The 20,920-nt window shown below is 48.2% G+C and overlaps 1 protein-coding gene and 1 pseudogene across 1 annotated transcript; one reads left to right on the top strand and one right to left on the bottom strand.

Annotated features, from left to right (window-relative positions):
• Window positions 1-1,806: 1,806 nt before the first annotated feature.
• On the bottom strand, window positions 1,807-16,422 carry LOC113839264 (annotated as a pseudogene).
• A 1,181-nt stretch (window positions 16,423-17,603) lies between these two features.
• Htr1d (5-hydroxytryptamine receptor 1D) lies at window positions 17,604-19,964 on the top strand. The gene has a single exon (XM_027398992.2). It carries the CDS (start codon window positions 18,415-18,417, stop codon window positions 19,537-19,539), a length of 1,125 nt encoding a protein of 374 aa, XP_027254793.1. The 5' UTR covers window positions 17,604-18,414; the 3' UTR covers window positions 19,540-19,964.
• The last annotated feature ends 956 nt before the right edge of the window (window positions 19,965-20,920 follow it).

The raw sequence follows: 20,920 nt of genomic DNA, 5'->3' as shown, positions 1-20,920 counted from the left end.
GGAGCCTGGTCAAGACCTGTTTGGAGCTCGGACTTCTACAGGAGTTTTTGCTGTTCCTGTCTTTGAACTCAGGCTTCTCTCTCCTGGCTCTTTGCACCTGCTAAACGCTGCATGGGGGAGCTGGCATTCAGATCTGCTACCCCAACTCTGGGATCACCCTACTTGCCCAGCAGAAAGATGACTGTACCCATTCCACCTCTAGTGTGTGGTTCGGATGCTTCCTACCTCCTCTCTGTGCTGGGAGGCTACTTTCCCGGTGAGACACCTCCCCCCCCCCCGCTTTGACACCCCCCCCTTTCTTGCTTTATTTCCCTCCTGAATCATCTGACATCGCATTAAGTGCTTTGTATCCGCCCCAGGAGAATGTGAGCCACAGGAGGCGGGATGGGGGTAGGGGTGCCAATGGTTCTCACCCCAGTGCATAGTCCATGCAGACATAAAGCAGATCAATAAATACTTGCTCAATTAAAGGTAGGAAGCAGGAGACCCAGCTTGTGAGAACTCGCAGAGAGATACAGATGGAGTCTAGGCACAGTCCACTTTCCCTGGACAGTCTGTTCCTTCCTACAGGTGGGCCTCGTCCATCTGCGTCCCTGGTGTCCTCCCATGGTGGGGCTGGGGCAGGGGCTCCGGGCGGGCCTCCCCTGCTGTGGGCGGGAGGCCGAGTGGGGAGCGAGCCCAGCGGGGGAGGAGCCCCAGAGCAGAGCGTGGAGCACGGGCGGGCGCCGGCAGGAGCGCGGAGCCGGAGCTGCAAGCACGGAGGGCGGCGGCGCCCGGAGCTCAGCGGGGTCATGGAGGAGGCCCCACTGCTGCCCGCTGGGATGCGGAGTGCCCCGCAGGGTCGGCCGGTACCTGCCGGCGAGGAGCCGGTAAGCGCGGGTCCCCGGGGCAACCGGGCGTCGCAGCCTCGCGGGGTGAGCCTGACCGGGCGGATCCCAACAGAGCAGATCCCGCTCCCCCGGCGTCCCGCCTCTGTACGCCTCTGGGACGCGAGGGAAGCGCGCGTACAGAAGGTCCCAAAGGACCATCGGGGTCGAAGGGAGCATGTCAGGTTGCTGTCCAGAGCCCTGGACCCAGGGTGGACCGAGGGAACCTCCGAAGGTGGCCGCGGGACCCCGGGAGCACGCACTCAGTGTCCAGCACTCTGGGGAGATCCCGCGGGGTGGGAGTTGCACCCCCAGGCCCGATCTGAGACGCCTCCCCCAGGTGGCCCCGGCGGCGACCGAGGGAAGCGGGGAGCCCTCTACCGGCCAGGTCTCGGGGTGACGCCAGTTTGGGAGGGGACTTAAAGGAGCGTCCAGTTTGGAGCTGGGGTTTGGGAATGGCCCTGACTTGCTCGTGACCTTGGGCAGGTCACTGCATCTCTCCTAGCCTCAGTATGCGCATCTATCAAATGGAGTGGACGCGTCCCTTTCTCTGCAGACTGGTGGGAACGAGTGAGAGGCCGTGGGTGCCTTTTTACACACAGTAAAGTTCTATGCGAATCCTAGATGCTCGAGTAACATCAAAATTGTGCAGCTCTAGGAGATTAGCTTTATTGCAGGTGAGGGGGGAATGGGGATGAAATCTTGCCCAAAGTTACAGTACTTGAAGAATATAAGACTCAAACCCCTTGACTCGTTAGGTTTGGGGACGTTCAGGAATTAAGACCCAGGTACTATTATTATCAGGCTGGCTTCATTAGTAAACCAGCCCTGGCCACTTAGCTGTGTGATTGCCGGAAAGCCGTTGACCTCTCCAAGAATTGGTTCCCTCCTATAGGAAATAAGGTTGGCAACGCCCACATTGCAGGTTTGCTTTGCAAAATCAAATGGGATCATTGCTTAGTATAACATCTGACCCCGAGCAGGAGCTCTGCTCTCCTTGCCCTGTCTTGCAATTATCAGACTTGGATCTCTTTGGAATCTCTTCATGGCGGTGGTTCTTAACCTGTGGGTCACGACCATTAGGATCACCACCCATTAGGGTCACCTAAGACCATCAGAAAACACATATAATTACTTTACGATTCATAACAGTAGCAAAATTACAGTTGTGAAATAGCAATGAAAATAATTTTATGGCTGGGGGGGTCACACAGCATGAGGGACTATATTAAAGGGTCACAGCTGCCAGGCGGTGGTGGCACAAGCCTTTAATCCCAGCACTTGGGAGGCAGAGGCAGGCTGATCTCTGTGAGTTCAAGACCAGTCTGGTCTACAAGAGTTAGTTCCAGGATAGGTTCCAAAGGTACACAGAGAAACCCTGTCTCGAAAAACCAAAACTTAAAAAAAAAAGAAAGAAAGAAAAGAAAAGAAAAAAAGAAAGAAAGAAAGAGAAGAAAAAAGGGTCACAACATTAGCAAGGTTGAGAACCACTGCCTTGTGTTTTCTAGTGGAGTCTGTGTCTATGCTTTCCTCTGGACCCCATCAACACTGACTAGAGTCTCAGCCCTCCCTGCAAGGGACCTTTTATGACAGCGGCAAGCTGGTCATTTGAGAAGCTAGGCTGGTTGACAGACAGAGACCAGGACTCTGTGGGAAGCTGACGTCTAGGCCAGCAGGTGGGAGCAGTAGCACCCTGGACTTCCCCTCTTCCCCATTTAATTACAAGGCCAGAAGTACAAAGATGCTTCCTTGGGCATTGCCAGCTGCCTGATGGCAAATGAGGCTGCTGTGATCCCTTCTCGCCTGGACGACAGTTCTTTTTGCCAAGGGTGATGTGAACATGAAAAGATACACAGAGACTGTCATTCCCAGCCCTGAGAGGGTACCCTCATTACACAGATGGCTCCCATTGGGCCCACAGAGTCCAAGGTCAGCCAGCAGCAGCAGCCAGGAAGCCAAATTTGCTTTAACTTTCTCACTCAGCTGTTCTTTTTGTTTGCTTGTTTTGTTGCAGGCTCATCTTCCTATGCCCAGACACTGGGTGCTCTGGTGACCCAAGCCCTCTTCCCTACTTATGGCAGACCCTCTCCCTGGGTGATGTCACCTCCCTCAGGCTTTTGTTACCACCTCTATGCACGTGGCTCATAGGTAGATGAATCTTCAGCCTAGAGCACTCTTGGGTTGACAATCCATCCATTTCTTGTCAGCCAGCCACTAGTCAGGCCCTGGGGATACAGTGATGAGCTAGACAGAGCTGTGTGTTACGTGGGTACGGCGGAGGTGTGGAGTGCAGAGATGGCCAGTAAACAGATAAGTGGAAAGCATCAGCTAGTTTTAAGTGCCCAAATGAGCACAGGAGTGACATGGATGAGAGCTGCTGTGTGTGGGTAGAAGTGTTGGTACTGACTGGGGTGGGGGTGAATGCAGATAGAAACCTAGGCCAAAGAGGTAATGGGGTTCTGGATGGATGGTGAGGGACTGTAGATCATGGTGAGGGTTTGGGATTTTATTTGGGATTTATCTCGAAGATCAGGGGCCATTATAGAGTATTATAGGGTGCAGAAGGCAGGAACAGTGCATTAGACTTACAATTCCAGCACTCAGGAGGCAGAGGTGGCTGGATCTTGAGTTTGAGGCCAGCCTGAGCTACATAATTACACTCTGTCAAAAAAAAAAAAAAAAGGCAGGTGGTGGTGGTAGTATACACCTTTAACCCTGTACTCAGGAGACAGAGGCAGGCGGATCTCTGATTTTCAGTCCAGCCCAGTCTACAGAGTGAGTTCCAGGACAGCCAAGGTTACACAGAGAAACCCTGTCTCAAAAAAAAAAAAAAAAAAAAAAAAAAAAAAAAAAAAAAAAAAAAGTAGGAAAACAAGGGAGAAGGAAGACTGATAATAAATTATTATTATTATTATTATTATTATTATTATTTCTGTGTAGGTGTGAGAATGGGGGAAGGGCAAACCCAGAGCCTGTGCATGCTAGGTCAGTACTCTAACCAGTACTGCTGGTCTCTTCTGGGTGTGTTTAAGCCTTATAGAAAGACTTCTTCTAGATTGGTTGCCAGTGGTCTAGGCACTGGAGTGGGGGAAGGACTAGGCATATCTTCAAGGAGCTTCTAGCCATAGGCAGGAAGAGGCACAAGTAAACTTGGAGTCAGGAGAGGGCTTTAAGGAGAGAGATTTGTAGGCTGGAGCTGGAGCTACACAGGCTCTGGGTAGAGTGCTTGTTTGATCCCCAGTGGTGCGCATCTGAAATCCCAGCACTCAGGAGGTCAGGGCAAGAGTTCAAGATCATCCCTGGCAGGCTTAGCTAGTCAAAGCCGGTCTGTGCTATATATGACTCATACGGCAGTGGGTGGCATTTCATGGCAGTTGCCCAGGTTTCCTAGAGGAAGTGGCCTCTGTAGAGGAGATGTGCCTGCAGACAGACAGAGCAGCCCAATCCAGCACAAATGAATGTCCCAAATATGTGGAGAGAGAACACAGAACCTGCAAGGATATGAGACACCTGGGCTGTTAAGATCAAGGCTTTCCACTGTGCGGTTGACTGGTGGGAGTCTGGGTTTCCTCCTTTTTATGCGATAGCCGGCTAAATGCCAGGGAAAAACAGGAGAAAGAATTCTTAGTTTGGGTGCTGGGCTGGGGCTCAGTTGCAGCGTGCTTGCCTAGTGTGTGTACTGAGTTCAATCGCTGTCCAAAAAAGTATCAGGAGGAACTGACAAGATGGCTCAGTGGGTAAAGGCCGTCACTGCCAAGCCTGTTGACCTGAGTTAGATCCCTGGGAACACCATGGTAGAAGGAGAAAAGTGACACTCACAAGTTGTCCTCGGACAGAAACAATCAATCAATCAATCAAACAAACAAACAAAACATTTAACACAGAAGTTGGTCCTAATGCTGCACACATGTAAGCCCACCACTCAGTAGGCAGAGGCGTGAGGGTGTCCAGGTCAGGCCACTCAGTAGGCAGAGGCATGAGGATGTCCAGGTGAGGCCACTCAGGAGGCAGAGGCATGAGGATGTCCAGGGTGAGGTCAATCCGGGCTATATAGTGAGACCCCATCTCAAAAAACCAAGGCCTAGGATGCACCTCCATGGTAGAGTGCTTATCTCGCATCCACAAGGCCCTGGGTTCGATCAGCAGATGCAGGACAGCCAAGTCATAGTCTGGGTGAGAGGACTTGACTGAATTTGGAATTCCTATAGGACCTTCAGTTAGAATCACCCAAAGGCATTCGGATTATGAGAGATGAGGGAACAGGTCTAAGAAGCATAAAATTGTCTTATTCTTTCATCCATTCTTTGAGTAAATTTTTATTGATCACCTGTATCAACTCCAAATGTTCATCTATGAAAGCCAAGCCCTGCTCTATCTTGTGGGGAGAAGAGAGACACAGAAGCTCTGCATTGCAGAGCGAGACAGGCTCTGTGTTAGGGACGGGCTGAGCATTGCATAGTGCGGTGGGCTCTGTGTTAGGATGGGTTGGCACAGAGGAAAGAGGAAGTTTCACAAAGGGGAGATGGAGCAGCTTGTGCTGACGGTGGCTAGGGAAAAGACAATGGGCTCCACCACACATGTGGACACGGGAAGTTTGTGAGGACAACAGAGAGCAGGGAGTGATCAATTCTACTCTGGGTTCCAGAGAAACTTGCAGAAAGCATTCTTTGGAGGGGAGGGAGATGGCTCAGTGGGTACTGAGGACTGCTGTACAAGCCTGAAGACCTGAGTTCAGGTTCCCAGCACCCATGTCAAAAAGCTGGGCAGCACTATGCACACCTGTAACCCCAGCATTTGGGGAGCAGAGATAGGCAGATCCTGGGAGCTCGAAGGTCAGCCAGACTGACCTAAAGGGTGACCTCTGAAGACCCTGTCTCAAGGAAATGAGGAAGAGAGTATCCCCATTTGGCTGCTACACACATACACATACCACACAATCATCACCCACATACAATAAAGATTTTAAACAATAAAAACTGAAGGCATTCTGGGTAGTGGGAGAGACCTGTGGGAACTCTCAAAGAAGGAAAAGAACCACTGTCTTCACACAGGCCTCAGCCAAGAGGTGGGGCTTCAAAGAGCCCACATAAGGTGGGGGCTGAGGGGAAGGACTGGCTTCTTCATGGCAAAGGTAAATGGCAGGAAGTGAAAAGAAGTTGCAGCGACTACAGGCACGTGTTCTCCAAGCTTCAGTCCTGTGCTTCCAAGCCACTCACCGAGTGGGGTCTCAGGGTGACAGCCCATTATCTGTCCCCGTTGCTTTCCCTGGCTCCTGGCACGTATCCTGCCATCCTCCTCTCACCACTGTCATTCCGTGAACCCAAAGTGTTTTTCGGGAGTCTCCTAAGATCAGTGTCAGATAGGTGTTGTCCACATTCTCAGGGCGTTATTGAATGAGAATGGGCACAGCAAGACTGAGTAACTTACCCAAGATCACAGCGCTGGAAAGCAAGCTGTCTGTCTGATTCCACGGGCTACCTTCCTCCAAAGCTGTGTTAACTCCTAATCGCTTGCTGCCCTGTGCCTCCCAGCTGGGAAAGCAAATGGTGGCTAGTGGGTTCAAATGCCTTCAACACCACAATTCCCTGTTTGGCTTCTAGGAAATAGATCCCTGCTCTTAGTATCTTGTTTACCCATGTTGGAGAAGGCAGCTTCTCTTCAGCCCCAAAGAGTAGACTCACTCCCTGAGCTCGAATGCTCTCTGGAGATCGAGAGGTGCGGCATCTGGGGGTGAGGAGAGGAGGCAGGCTAAGTCCAGACGAAGAGGTGCGTTCAAAAGGTCTGTATGGCTGGCCGTCTGTCTGCTTTTACAGTTGCCCCTGCCGGTGGGGGAGGGGCTTCAAAACGTCAGAAGCATTTGGCAAGAGCCAGTCAGAAGGGTCCCTGAGTCCACCCTTTGTTTCAGGTTCACTCTCCAAGTGAGAGTCTGGGGGTCTGGAGACTCTATCTGCACCTGTCACTGTGTGACTTGTGAAGAGCCCCACCCTTTCTGAGCCTGCCCCCTTGTCAGCGTCACAAGGGAGCTGGATAGGATGATCACCTAGGTCTTTTGCAAATCCCAGGGCTGGTGTGACTGTGCTGTGTCCACCTCCTTCCTCCCCACAACTCCCCATTGCCTGTGCACATGCTCAGTGTGTGTTGTGCAGCCTGGTCCCAGCCTTCTCACCTGCAGCAAGCCAGGCAGGCTCTCAGACCTGCTCCAGGCACAGCCAAGTGTGAGACATACTGTGAGCGCCACTTCCCCTTTTCCTCTGGGCTGTGCCAAGTGCTGAACAAAGATGTTAATCATGTACCATACACGCCTGGTGGGAGAATGTCCTGCTAGGAGAAAGTACTAGAGTAAAGTTTCCTCCCCTCCCCTCCCCTCCCCTCCCCTCCCCTCCCGTTCCCTTGCATCCCCTTTCCTACTTTCTTCTTTTTCTTAGATAAAGGTCTTGCTGTGTAGCCCAGGTTGGCTTCAAGCTGCCTCAGCCTCCCAAGCGCCGGAGTGACAGGCATGAGCCACTAGGCCTGGCTAAGAAGGCCTTGTATGTTTGCAGACCTGTACTGAAAAGCAGTTTGTGGGAAGAGAACGGAGAACTAGGCTTTCACGCCTCTTAGAAGGGATGCAGCACGGAGCCAGGCATCCCCAAATCCCGGTTCTAATGTTTCATCCGAGCTACAGTTTCCTCCCCCTGGAAAACACAACAGAAAGGATTGTGATAACCAGAGTCTGTAGGGACAGCTCAGCGCAATGCTGGCAAGCTCTCCTTATGGCTCTCCTTGTCTGCCCCACCCGCCCTGGCCAGAAATGCAATGCAGTTCTCTGAGAACAAAATCCCAAAGTGACCTCTAGGGGGCGATAGCAGCCTGTCAACAATTTCTGGTTCTGGGGCTGCACTGTCCAACCTGTGTGTGTGTGTGCGTGCGTGCGTGCGTGCGTGCGTGTGTGTGTGTGTGTGTGTCTGTGTGTCTGTGTGTTTCTGTGTGTGTGAGTGTGTGTTTATGTGTGTGTGAGTGTGTGTGTGTGTGTGTGTGTGTGTGTGTGTGTGTGTCTGTGTGTCTGTGTGTTTCTGTGTGTGTGTGTGTGAGTGTGTGTTTATGTGTGTGTGAGTGTGTGTGTGTGTGTGTGTGTGTGTGTGTGTGTTGAGACAGGATCTCACTGTGTTGCCTAGGCTATTCTCCAACTCTGTATTTTCCTGCCTCAACCTCAAAAGTGCTGGGATTCCAGGTGTTCTTTTTGCACTCAAGACCTGTCTCAGTATCTACATTTTAAGCCCTCAGTGACTTTCATACTGAGTCTTCTAAAGTTCTGGGCTGAGGATCTCAATCCAGCTGTGCCATGCATGCATGGACTTGAGCTGCTCATTTCCCCCACTCCGTTTCTTCATCTGTAAATGGTATGCTGACCTTGCCTCAAGGGCAGGACTAGGGGCTGGTGGAGGGAGTTTCAGACCTTGCTGCCCAGGCTCCCACACTCAAAGGAATTCACCAAACCACCAGTGACAAAGGCTCTTGCTTCTAAGCAGTGCTGTGGCTTGCTCACAGTGGCCTCTGGCCTGACGAGGGCTCGTAACAACCCAGTCCAAAACCAAGAAGAGGGAGGCTTGAACTGTACTTCTCTAACTGGTTCAAAGGCCCTGAAAACAGGTCTCTCCTGTGTGTGACATTTTATCAATCTGCAGCCATCAGTGTTGATGGTATCTGGACGTCACCCCAGCTGGGCCACACTGTAGAAACACTTGAGGAATTTTTAGAAATTGCAGTGCCTGGGCTCTCCCCCAGGGGTTGTTTTGTTTGTTTGTTTCATTTCAGTCCCCCACCCCTCATGCTGGAATTCAAACCCAAGACCTCTCAAAAGCAGGCATTCTACCCTTGAGTTGATTCTCCATCACTCTTTTTCCTTTTTTTATTTTGGGAAACAGTGTCTCACTCAGTTGCCCAAGCTGGCCTTAAACTCACTCTGTCATCCAGACATAGCTTGAACTTATTTGTTTGTTTGTTTGTTTTCAAGGCAGGGTTCCTCTATGTAGACCTGGCTGTCCTGGAACTCACACTGTAGACCAGGCTGGCCTTGAAGGCAAGAGATCTGCCTGGCTCTGCCATGCCCACCCCCGACCCTGAGTTCTGGGAATAAAGGTGTGAGCCACCACCACTGGCCCTGGATTATTTTGTTGATCTCCCTGCCTTAGCCTCCGGAGCAGCTGGGGTTACACAGGCCTGTGCTCAGTCCCAGCCATTTCTGTTTTACAAAGCCTCCCTAGGTGCTTCTGATACTCCCTGGGGGAGTCTCTAATTTGGCCCAACACTCTTTGAAGTTTGAGAAACTGAGAGCCAAAGAAGGAAGTGACTTATGGTTACACAGAGATAGTGGCAGAGCCAAGCTAAAGCCTAGGACCCCTGCCTCTGCCAGGCCCTGTTCTTAAGGCTACTCCCCACCTGATCACCGTCTTGGCATAAACATTTAAAGGTTAATTTTTATTGCCTGTCTGTGTGTGGGGATGTGCCTGTGAATGCAGGGGCCCAAGGAGGTTCAGAGGCATTGGATGGCCTGGAGCTGGAGTTAGGGCATTTGCGAGTTGTCTAACATGGATGCTGGGAACTCAACCTGGGTTAAGAGCAAAGGCCCTTTAGCGTTGAGCCATCTCTCTGGGTGCTCCCCAGCCCTCCCACTGCCCCCCCCCCATCAACATGTACATTTATTTATTTGTCTCTTGCCAGAGTCACAGGTGGAATAAGACCAAGCCCCTGTCCTCAAGGAATTCGTGTGGAGAAGGGATGGTGGTAGGCCCTCGGGGGAGGGGCACCTGGGCTGCCTAGGGCAGGCAGGTTAGGAAAGACATCACAAGTATGTCTCAGCATAGTCCCAAAGGGTGACTTGCAGTGAGACAACTAGAGGGCAGAAGAGATGACACTTTCCAAGCATAGGAGGACACAGGGTCACAGCAGAAGATAGCCCTGCTACAAAAACAAGCAGCTATGCATTGCTGGAGCATTGAGATAACAGCAAACTGTGTCAAGAACACGTTAGAAGTGGAAGGGATTCTTCATGGTGGGTCTTTTAAACAAAGCAGTGAAAGTGCCGGCCGTGGAAGCCCCAGAGGGGTTTCAGAGGTGTGATATGGTCAGATAGTTAGTTGAAAAGAAGATTCTGGAGAGGCAGGTGATCTCTGTGTTCAAGGACAGCCTGGTTGACATAGCCAGTCCCAAGACAGAGCTACATAGTGAGTTGAGACCTCTCAAAAATTTTTTTCTAAGTTAATGTGACTATAACACACCCCCATCCAATCACCTTTTTGTAATGATGCAAGGTGATATAATGCCTAGATGCCTAAGTGGTGAGAAGGAACCAGGTGAATGACAGAGGCACCAATGTTAAGTTCTAGCCACATAAAGGACTCCTGAACACAAGTGCTGTGAGAACAGAACAGCGGGTCTGTAGTGGAGACAGCTCCTGGGTGACTAATGGGCAGGTACTGAGCTCACACACGTGTGCGGCTTGGCTCTACCAAGCAAAGGATGACTCACCTCTGGGCCAGTCTAAACAGGACTGTAGAAGATTTTATTATCTGCTCAGAACGAGGCACGATTTACAACGTAGGAATTGTTTATTTCTGGGACGTTCCATGTTGTATTTTACGACCAGAGTGACTCTGAGCGTCGAAAGCATGGAGGGCAGCAGATAACTTGGAGGGGGGGGGCGCACAGTGGTTACAGTTGATGGAGTATTTGTTAGGCACCTGACACTTTCCACCCTGACACAGTTCAATCACACACAGCAGCTAGCTGTGTGGTGCTGGGGCCTCTATTATCTTCATTTCCTATAGGAAGAAATAGCATAGAAGTTCAACTGATGAGCCTGAGGTCAACCTGTGACCTATAGAACTGGTGCCTTGGATGCTCTTTCGGCCATTTGGCATCTAACTGATATTCACTAGTTTGGGGAGGTGTAAAAGCAAATATTCCCCAAACCCAAGCACATGGCCTGGTGAATTTTCACAGTTCCAGAAACAAAACATATGTTGCCCCCAGAGGTCCCTCCTATTAAGGTTCACATTCTAAACCCAGCCAAGTGTCTCAACTATCATGACAGACTTTTCTGCCCTCTAGTCGTCTCACTGCAAGTCACTGCAGGGGGATTAAAACAGGTTAGTGGGAGACCAGTAAAGGGGATCACTTTGCAGGCTGGAGAACTTTATACAGTCCCATTGCAGCTGGTATCTGGCTACTTCTTGACCTAATGTGGTTGTCTGGGGTCATTCTCTGACATACTGTGTGCTGAATGGATATTCCACAGTCATTTATCACTTCTGCTGTCCCTTTAGGTAGATTCCATTTAGAGTTGTTAGAAATAGTGAGTTCCTGGGAACAACTTGTGCATGCATCTTGCATCTTTTGGTGGACATTCATGCATGCTTTTTATTTTTCAGTGCTGGGATCCACCCCAGGACATCCTGTATTCCAGGCAAGTCCTCTGCTTCTGAGCTCTAGCCCCAAGCCTCTTCTCATGCTTGTTGGGCAGACAGGCCTGGAGGTGCTAGGCCAAGGATCTGCCTATTGGGACTGGGGATGTAGTTCAGTTGGTAGAATGCTTGCTTAGCCTGGGTTGGCCCAGGGTCACACAAACAGGGCACATGGCTACATAATGATTTTAAGGCCCTCCTGGGATACACAATGCAAAGAAAAAGAAAGAAAGAAAGAAAGAAAGAAAGAAAGAAAGAAAGAAAGAAAGTGTCTATCTTTCCTTTCTATTTTCCAGATTTTGGGTTTTTTGTTTTGTTTTGTTTTTGTTTTGTGTGTGTGTTTTTTTGTTTTGTTTTTGTTTTGTTTTGTTTTTGAGACAGGATCTCTCTACAGATCCCCGGCTGCCCTGGAACTCACTCTATATAGCAAGCTGGCCTCAAACTGACAGAAATCTGCCTGCCTCTGTGTGCCAAGTGTTAAGACTAAAGGTCAGCATGCCCAACAAATAGTTTCCAATTTTTTTAAAGATTTTTATTTTAATTGTATGGGGGGGGGGCGTGTACTCGCAGGAGTGCAGGTACCTGAGGAGGCCAAAGTTGTGAGCTGTCTGATGTGGTTTCTGGGTTCCAAAGTGGACTCCTCTTCAATGTTGAGCCATCTCTCCAGCCCCATTTTCCATATTTTATAATTTAAGAGATTGAACCTGGAAACTGATTTATTTGTTTCTCAAGATAATGATTAAAGCTTAAAATTAGCACTTTCACACATACAAAGAGAGAGGGAGGAGAGGAAGAGAGGGAGGGGGAGAGAGAGAAAGAGGGAGGGAAGAAGGGAGGGAGAGCCATAGCCATGGGAAGACTTTTCTGTCTAGATCATATTCATTATTACATTTAACCTTCACTCCATCTCTAGGAGGCATGCGTGGTAGGTTGATTTTCTGGGTAGAGAGGGGTTCTGCCTGTAGGAGGTCCCACACAGAATGGGGAGCAGAATCAGATAACAGCTGTGGAGGCCTTTGTAAAACGGAAAGTGCTCAGATTTGTGGAGAGCTGTTTCCCTGTCCGGGGTTCACTCATCCGTACAACACGCTCCCACATAAAAAACAGACATGAATTCCTCTGTGGGAGATTTATTCTACTGCAACAAATCTTTGATCAGAAAAACCTGGATTTTTCTCCCTTGCTCTAAAAGGTTGAGACTGGCTTCTGCAGATCCATTAGAGTCACACATCGGCTTTGTTTCTGGCAGGTTTTATGACTCGGTTAAAGACCCTTCAGAAAGGAAAAGGGGCAGGAAGATTAGGTTAAGGGTGGAGAGGAGCCCTGCTGGGAGCCAGTCTCTCTACCAAGGGTGTCCTGACTTTGCTGAAACCACAGAAGAATTCTGGGAGAAAAGTGGTGTTGCTCTAATTGACAGGCAAGGAGGGGCCAGGATGTAAAGAGACTTCTGAACAATCTGTCTTGTGTGACTTTCCAGGGCCTGCTGGGCCCATTTGAATTGACTTAACCGGGAGAAGATTGAACGGCACAAGTGAAGGTCCTGGGAGGAGGACACTCATGGACACCCAAGGGTGGGGCTTCTTCCTTTCCCCAGGCAATTCTATTCCCCCCTTCTCAATTAGCTTTTTTCTCTATTGATGCTACTCTCTTCAGATTGTTTTCCTTTATTTACAAATATGTTATTTCCTACAAAGTAGTATGTGTATATATGTATGTATATGTGTATATACATATCTATGTATGTATGCAGATTAAAGAATAAAGAGTGCTTACCTACCATACGCAAAGTCCTGGTAAGGCAGTGAGATTCTGTCTCAACACACAAACACACACACACACACACACACACACACACACACACACACACACACACACACACACAAAATGAAATGAAATGAAAAAGTAGGACACTATAGACCTCTGTGTTGGGGATGGGCTGGTCTCCCCATTGAGGGTTAATTCATTTCTTTCTGGTTGTTTGCTCTTAGAGGTGGGACCACCAACAACCAACACCATTCATGTTCCCATGAGCTTGTGAACATAGACGTTTGTCTGTCCATTGAGCAAGCATGCATAGAAATGGGAGCATAGGTCCTCTCTGTGGTGCTCATCACATCATTCGTGTGACATTCGTGTGTCTACGGGGCCTTTCCAGCTTACTCTCAGGTGGTGACACTTCTTATGATCTCACCTGCTCACACACCAGCTTGATCAGATTAAAAATTGTTTCCTCAAGCCTGGAGGTGGTAGTGCGCACCTTTAACACCATCACTCAGGAGGCAGAGGCAGGTGGATCTCTGTGAGTTCAAGGCCAGCCTGGTCTACAGATCAAGTTCCAGGACAGCCAGGGCTACACAGATAAACTCTGTCTCAAAAAACAAACAAACAAACAACAACAACAAATAAAACACCAAAAATTGTTCCCTCACCTCCTGGGTGAAAGCAACATCTGATGGTCATCCTTATTTGTGTCCCTATTTTGTTATGTGAGCTGTGATGGAGAAAAGCAGTTGTCTGTAGTTCTGTAGTCTGTGCCTCAAAAGGTGAAAGGGTTAAGGACAAGTCTCCCAAGATTCAGGAAGGAAAAAGGAAAACCTAAAGCTCTAGCATGATGTCACTTCCTTGAAAAGTTCCAGGGCAAGCCCCCAACAAAGGCCATCTCCTTTGTCTCTGTCCCTCTTCCCAAGATGTCACTGAGGGCTTGCCTGCCTACCAGCCTTTCTACTTTCCCAGCCCATGACTCTTCCTGCAGGGAGTTGCTGGAATGTCTGGAGCCACCTGAGTGTGTGGGGCAGGCACACCAGCCTGCTGTGGGACATGACAGTAGCAAGTCCACCTCGGCTGTCTGCAGGCAAGAAAATTCCTAAGGATCCAATCTGACTTCACATCTTCCCTGTGAGCTGTAGGAAGGAAAAGCAGCTGCAGACTTGGAATGGAGCCCAGGGCAGGAGGAGGCAGGAGAATTGTTTTGTCACTTATTGCCCCTGGGGCCATACCTGTGCCTTGAGGCTTTTCTTCCTGGATTGCAAAATTTGAAGAAGGATAGAGATTTGGAGAGCTCTGGACTCAGTCCTTCTACTTCCAGCTGGGTGACATCACCTCTCTGAACACCCATTGGCCAATTTATAAGTTGGAGGATCTATCACCCACCGGACAGGTTGGATGACTCAGACCCTGTACTAGCTCAGTGCCTCTAGCGTAGCAAGAATGCCATTAATAATAATAATAACAATAACAGACTGGGTGTGCCTTTAACCCAGTACCGGGGAGGCAAAGGCTGGCTCTTGTCTGTGAGTTCAGACCAGCTTGGTCTATATTATGAATTCTAGGCCAGCCAGGGCTAGATAGTAAGACCATGCCTCCAAACAGTAGTCGTAGTAATAATGATGATAATAATAATAATATCTTGCAAATTTGGGATATGTTTTCAAGTTAGCATTTAGGGTTGTTTGGGGGGATTATTTTTTCCTCCCTCCCTTCCTCCCTTCCTTTCTTGGAGACAGGGTCTCATGTAACCTAAACTGACCTCAAACTTGCAATATAACTGAGGCTGGCCTAATCTTCCTACCTCCACCTGCAAAGCACTGGGATGATAGGATGCTTTTTGTTATTGTGGTTGTTTTGTTTTTTTTTGAGACAGGGTCCCACTGAGTAGCCCCGGCTGGCCTGGGATTCACTATGTAGAGCAGACACACATGTCAGAACACACATCAAAGCAGGTGCAGCAGCTCCTACAGCGAGATGGGAGATAAAAAGAGGCAAGTCCTCTGAAGCTTGTGAGTCTGCCTCATGCAAAAACGACTAAGGAGAGAGAGATGGCGTCTCAGAAACAAGGTGGAAGTTGAAGACTGACACCTGAGGTTGTCCTCACAATCACACACACTGTAGCACAGGAATGCTTGAATTCTACACAGATGTGTATATACATGGATACACATCATACACACACACACACTCTCTCTCTCTCAAATAAATAAAAAAATAATAAACCTTAAAATCAAACCAACTAACCCACGGGGCCAAACATCCTGTTTCCATTTATAAAGTTGAATTCTTTCTCTGGAGATGAATTTCTATCATGAAAAGTGCTCAAGGATTTAAAATTTAGCAGTTAACTTTTTTTTAAAAAAACAAATATTTAAATCATTTATTGCCATTAAATTACAGATCTGCATCTACAAATCATGGAAATTACTGGTTCTTGTTACTAGGGGAAATTATGTGTAAACATGCCCACTGAAGGATATACTATAGTCATTTTTTAAAAAAAAAGTCAAGAATTTTGAGTTTGTGAGTGCTTATAATTATAAAATTTTGTTCCCTTACATTTTTATTACACAAATCCCAATAGATAACATACATATTACTATGCATTACTACAGGTAAAACCATCATTCACAATTATTAAATTAGTTGTATATTTTGAACTATTTGATGAAGACAAATAAATTTTAGCATTGATAAGGCAATAGAGAGTTGGTCTAGGGACTCTCACCTATTCTATAATGTTGGCATGGTTATTAAAGATAGCATTCTGTGTTTTCCCCTCAGCAAGACGATTTATGTTGATGTGATCTGTGGCTCACAGCAGTGTCTTTTTTTAAAAAAAAAAAAAAAAACAAAAAAAAAAAACAAAAAACAGGGTTTCTCTGTGTAGAGCCAGCTGTCCTGGAACTTGCTGTGTAGACCTAGCTGGCCTCACAGAAATCCACCTGCTTCTGCCTCCTGAGCACTGGGATTAAAGGCATGGGCCACCACCACCCAGCAGGCCCTGTCCCTTTTCTAGATCTGATCCTTGCATTGCTATGCAGCTGCTTACTCATCTCATAGCTAATAAGCCGCCCCCCTGAATGAGCTGATCTACTTCATTTGTTACAGGGCATGCAAACAGAAGCTAGATTCCAGGTTGTACCTTGTAGGCAAATCTCATAGCAATAGACAGTTAAAGTCATCCACCCACTGATAATCCCTGGAGACTTCTTCATGCCATTGACAAGAGCAATGGGGAGATCACAGACAGCAACTGGGCTCCAGAAGTGTGTACTCATGAGATAGTCCTGGAAGTCCTTGCTCCAGACATAGTCTGCCACTTTACACACCATCGTTCCAGCCATGGCCATGCAGTTCTCAGTGAAGCCATTATTCAGACAGATGACACTAGCTTCAAACCACTGGGGTCCTTAGAGCTCTCACCTTGCACCTGCCTCACAATACCCGAATGCCAGCAGTTAACTTTTTTTACTTCATAAGAAATGTTTTATTGCCGGGTAGTAGTGGCACAGGCCTTTAGTCCCAGCATTCGGGAGGCAGAGGCAGGCAGATCTCTGTGAGTTCAAGGCCAGCCTGGTCTTCAAAGAGAGTTCCAGGACAGTCTCCAAACCTACAGAGAAACCCTGTCTCGAATCGTCCCCCCCAAAAAAGAAACATTTTGTTGTAGGTTTTTTGTTGTTTTTGTTTTGTTTTTTGAGACAGGATTTTACTATGCAGTCCTTATTGGCCTGGAACTTGCTAATCAGGTTGGCCTCAAACTCACAAAACTCTGTCTCTGTCTCCTGAGTGCTGGGATTAATGGCATGTGCCACTATTCATGGCTCATTATAGGTTTTGTTTGTTTTAAGAATCAGTTGGGGGCGGGGGTGGAGCTGGAGAGATGGCTCAGAGGTTAAGAGCACTGGACTGCTCTTCCAGAAGTCCTGAGTTCAATTCCCAGCAACCACATGGTGGTTCACAACCATCTATCATGAGATCTGGTGCCTTCTTCTTGTGTGCAGGCAAATATGCAGACAGAACACTGTATATATAATAAAAATAAGTAAATAAATTTAAAAAAAAAAGAATCAGTCAGGAACCAGGCATGATGGTGGGCGTCTGTAATCCTACAATTTAAAAAGTAGAGACAAGGGATCAAGAGTTCAAAGTCATCCTAGACAACAGAGTGAATTTAAAGTCAACTTGGGCTACATGAGACCATGTCTCAAAAAAACACCACCGTCCCCTTTCTCCCTCCCCTGCAAAGTCATTTGTGCTGACGCTAGGAAATTTGGAAAGTCAGATGAGTGGTAGTAAGTCACCCTCCCCCCTCAGACAACGCGTGGTGACAATATGGTGTTCTTTCTTGCCCCCAGGCCCAGTTTGGTTTTGTTTAGCTTTCACTGCTGCATAAACAGAGTGACGTTTTCTGATTCACTTTACAGCGCTGACTTCATGTGCTTGTGATACTTCCAACAGCTAGGACACTCTGTCCCCCCTGGGAATTGTGTGGGTGGGGCATACCACCGCTGCCGTGTGCCCCATTTTGAGAAAGTCAAGTTCACAGCACCAGGGACAGCATAAAGCAGTATCCTTTTCATCCTACCATTTCAGGGTCCTCCTTGTAGAATCTGATCCCTGCTTTTCTTTTCTTTTTCTTTTTTTCTCAAACCTCAGGGCTTCTGAATGTGTCTCCATCTCCGTGAACCAGCGGTGACCCGTCCGTCGGTTTTGCCTTCTCCTAGCTCATGCATTCTTTGAGTCTTGGTAACGGGAATGTTTTGTCTGGTCAGACTCGGAAGCCGCCAGCAGGATAGAACCAACACTGAGGACTCATGACTTTGTCGGGAGGAGCCTGGGAAAATGGAGCTGTGGATGGCACACCTCTGAACCAGCTGCAGCTTCTTGTCTCCAGCTTTAAAAGCTCTCTGGAAGTGACATGATATCCAGAATCTTCTCTAAGTACGAACAAGGAAATGTTAAAGTTTCTGTTCAATATGTTGAAGTCTTATGTTTTGAAAAGAGCTAGAATGCCAAGGGCAAGGAAAACCCCAGCACTCTGCCTGTCCTCCTGTGAGACCCTGGTAATTGTCTAACAAATCATCAGGTGTCCCCTGAGATGGAACATCTGCTAGGAAAGGATCCAGAACCCAAAGATGCCTATGGGTTTGTCTTCTTCCAGAAGTAGCTAGTGGTTCTTTCCTGGCCATGCCTTGAGGTCTTTTTTGCTGTGCTCTGTTCTGATGTATGGCCTCCACAATTGTGCAGCCGAAGGATGACCTTGCTCTTTGGGTGGGACAACAGTGAAGGAGGGAGCCGTGTGTGTAGAAGTCTGTGGAAAGAGAGCAACACTGAGTATGTCTTTGCCAAACCAGTCCATAGAAGGCCTTTCCCAGGAGGCCTCCAACAGATCCCTGAATACTACAGGGACTTGGGACCCACAGGTCCTGCAGGCACTCAAAATCTCCCTTGTAGTTGTCCTTTCCGTCATCACACTGGCCACTGTACTCTCCAATGGCTTTGTACTTACCACCATCCTACTCACCAAGAAGCTCCACACCCCTGCCAATTATCTCATTGGCTCCTTGGCCACCACCGACCTCTTAGTTTCTATCTTGGTCATGCCCATCAGCATAGCCTATACCACTACCCGCACCTGGAACTTTGGCCAAATCCTGTGTGACATCTGGGTGTCTTCTGACATCACATGCTGTACGGCCTCCATCCTGCATCTCTGTGTCATTGCTCTGGACAGGTACTGGGCCATCACTGATGCCCTGGAATACAGCAAACGCAGGACAGCGGGGCACGCAGCGGCCATGATAGCGGCAGTCTGGGCCATCTCCATCTGTATCTCCATCCCACCGCTCTTCTGGCGGCAAGCCACAGCTCATGAGGAGATGTCTGACTGCCTGGTGAACACATCTCAGATCTCTTACACCATCTACTCCACTTGTGGGGCCTTCTACATCCCATCCATCTTGCTCATTATCCTGTATGGCCGCATATATGTGGCTGCCCGGAGTCGCATCCTGAACCCACCATCCGTCTATGGGAAGCGCTTCACCACGGCACAGCTTATCACAGGCTCTGCGGGCTCTTCACTCTGCTCGCTCAACCCCAGCCTCCACGAGAGCCACTCACACACAGTGGGCTCCCCTCTCTTTTTCAACCAGGTGAAAATGAAGCTTGCAGATAGCATCCTAGAACGCAAGAGGATCTCTGCAGCCCGGGAAAGGAAAGCCACTAAGACCTTGGGCATCATTCTGGGGGCCTTTATCATCTGCTGGCTGCCTTTCTTTGTGGTTTCCCTGGTTCTCCCCATCTGCAGGGACTCCTGTTGGATCGACCCAGCCCTCTTTGACTTCTTCACTTGGCTAGGTTATTTAAACTCCCTCATCAATCCCATTATCTACACTGTGTTCAACAAAGACTTTCGACAAGCATTTCAAAAAGTTGTCCATTTCTGGAAGGCCTCCTAGTCAGATTTGGGGGTGACTCTTGCTCATCTGTTTTGTTCTGTAACCTGACTAAGGTTGCCTTTTTAAATTATTTTGTTTCTCTGAGACTTGGGTTGATGTGTGCTATCTTGGGTCTTGGATTAATCAATAGACTTGTTCTGTATGAATACTGCCAGAATCTTCTAGACTTCTGAGTCACCTAAATCTAGGCCATTGTGTGAAAGGGGACAGGACTGAAGATGTCCCTTAACATAATATTTTCATGGTTCTCTGGATTGGAAGAAATATAAGCTACAGGACTGAGGTGAGGAACTGTCTATTCTCTAACAGGCTCAAAGGGAAGGCCTTCTGGTCTACCTGGGATTTTTTTTGTTTGTTTGTTTCCTTTTGTTTTGTTTTGTTTTTCGAGACAGGGTTTCTCTGTAGCTTTGGAGTCTGTCCTGGAACTAGCTCTTGTAGACCAGGCTGGTCTCAAACTCACAGAGATCTGCCTGCCTCTGCCTCCCAGTTGCTGGGATTAAAGGCATGCACCACCACCGCCCTGCTACCTAGGATTTTATATGGGGCTGTGGAGAGTGGGTGTGATTAATGAATTAGAGAGAGTTTGGAATCAGAATGGAGAGTCACCATCTCCTATAGTTCCTTGATTAGGAAATAACACCAAATTACTTCCACTGGGTCCTGGTTGTCCATAAGGAGACTGATACCAGTGGCATGGAAAGAAATTCAGAAGGTGGCAGCAGGAGAGAGGAATACTTGGGACCAGACCAACTACCCTACATCCTTCATTCTTCCCTCTATCTCTATTATATAATGTTCAGAAGTTAAAACCCACCACCATGCCACTCAAGAAGACTGACAAATGTTGAACCCACCAAGCTTTGAGTGGGTCTCCCCGTTCTGCCCATTCTGATTTTTTTCTGAATTATTTTTTTACAACTCATTGTCATCACAATTCCCAAGATGTTGAGTCTTATCAAATAAAAAGCATTAGACATAGTGAGCAGTGATGTCTTTACAGAATTATTTATTTACCTACTGTTTTGTGTATGTGTGTGTATGATATGTGTGTAAAGATGTGGCATGCCACAGTGCCTGTGTGGAGGTCACAGGACCTCCTCAGGTGTCTGTCCTTGCCTTATACCTTGTTTGAGGCTGGGTGACCCTTGTTTTCACCTCTGCCTTGTGTATTCCTACCTAGCTAGCTCACAAGCTCCAGGGATGTCTCCTGTCTCCATCTCCTATCTCATCATAACAGGAGTGTTACCATTACAGTCCTGTGCCACTGCACCTGGCTTTTTACACGGGTTTCTGGGATGGAACTTGAGTTGTCATACTTGGACAGCAAACACTCTGATCCATCACCCCAGCCTTTCAGGAATAGTAAAATCTTTGCCAGTTT

This window comes from Cricetulus griseus, chromosome 2 (assembly GCF_003668045.3).
Source record: "Cricetulus griseus strain 17A/GY chromosome 2, alternate assembly CriGri-PICRH-1.0, whole genome shotgun sequence".
NCBI classification, from domain to species: domain Eukaryota; kingdom Metazoa; phylum Chordata; class Mammalia; order Rodentia; family Cricetidae; genus Cricetulus; species Cricetulus griseus.
Note: the sequence above shows the minus strand (reverse complement) of the source record. Positions and strands in the feature narration are given on the sequence as shown.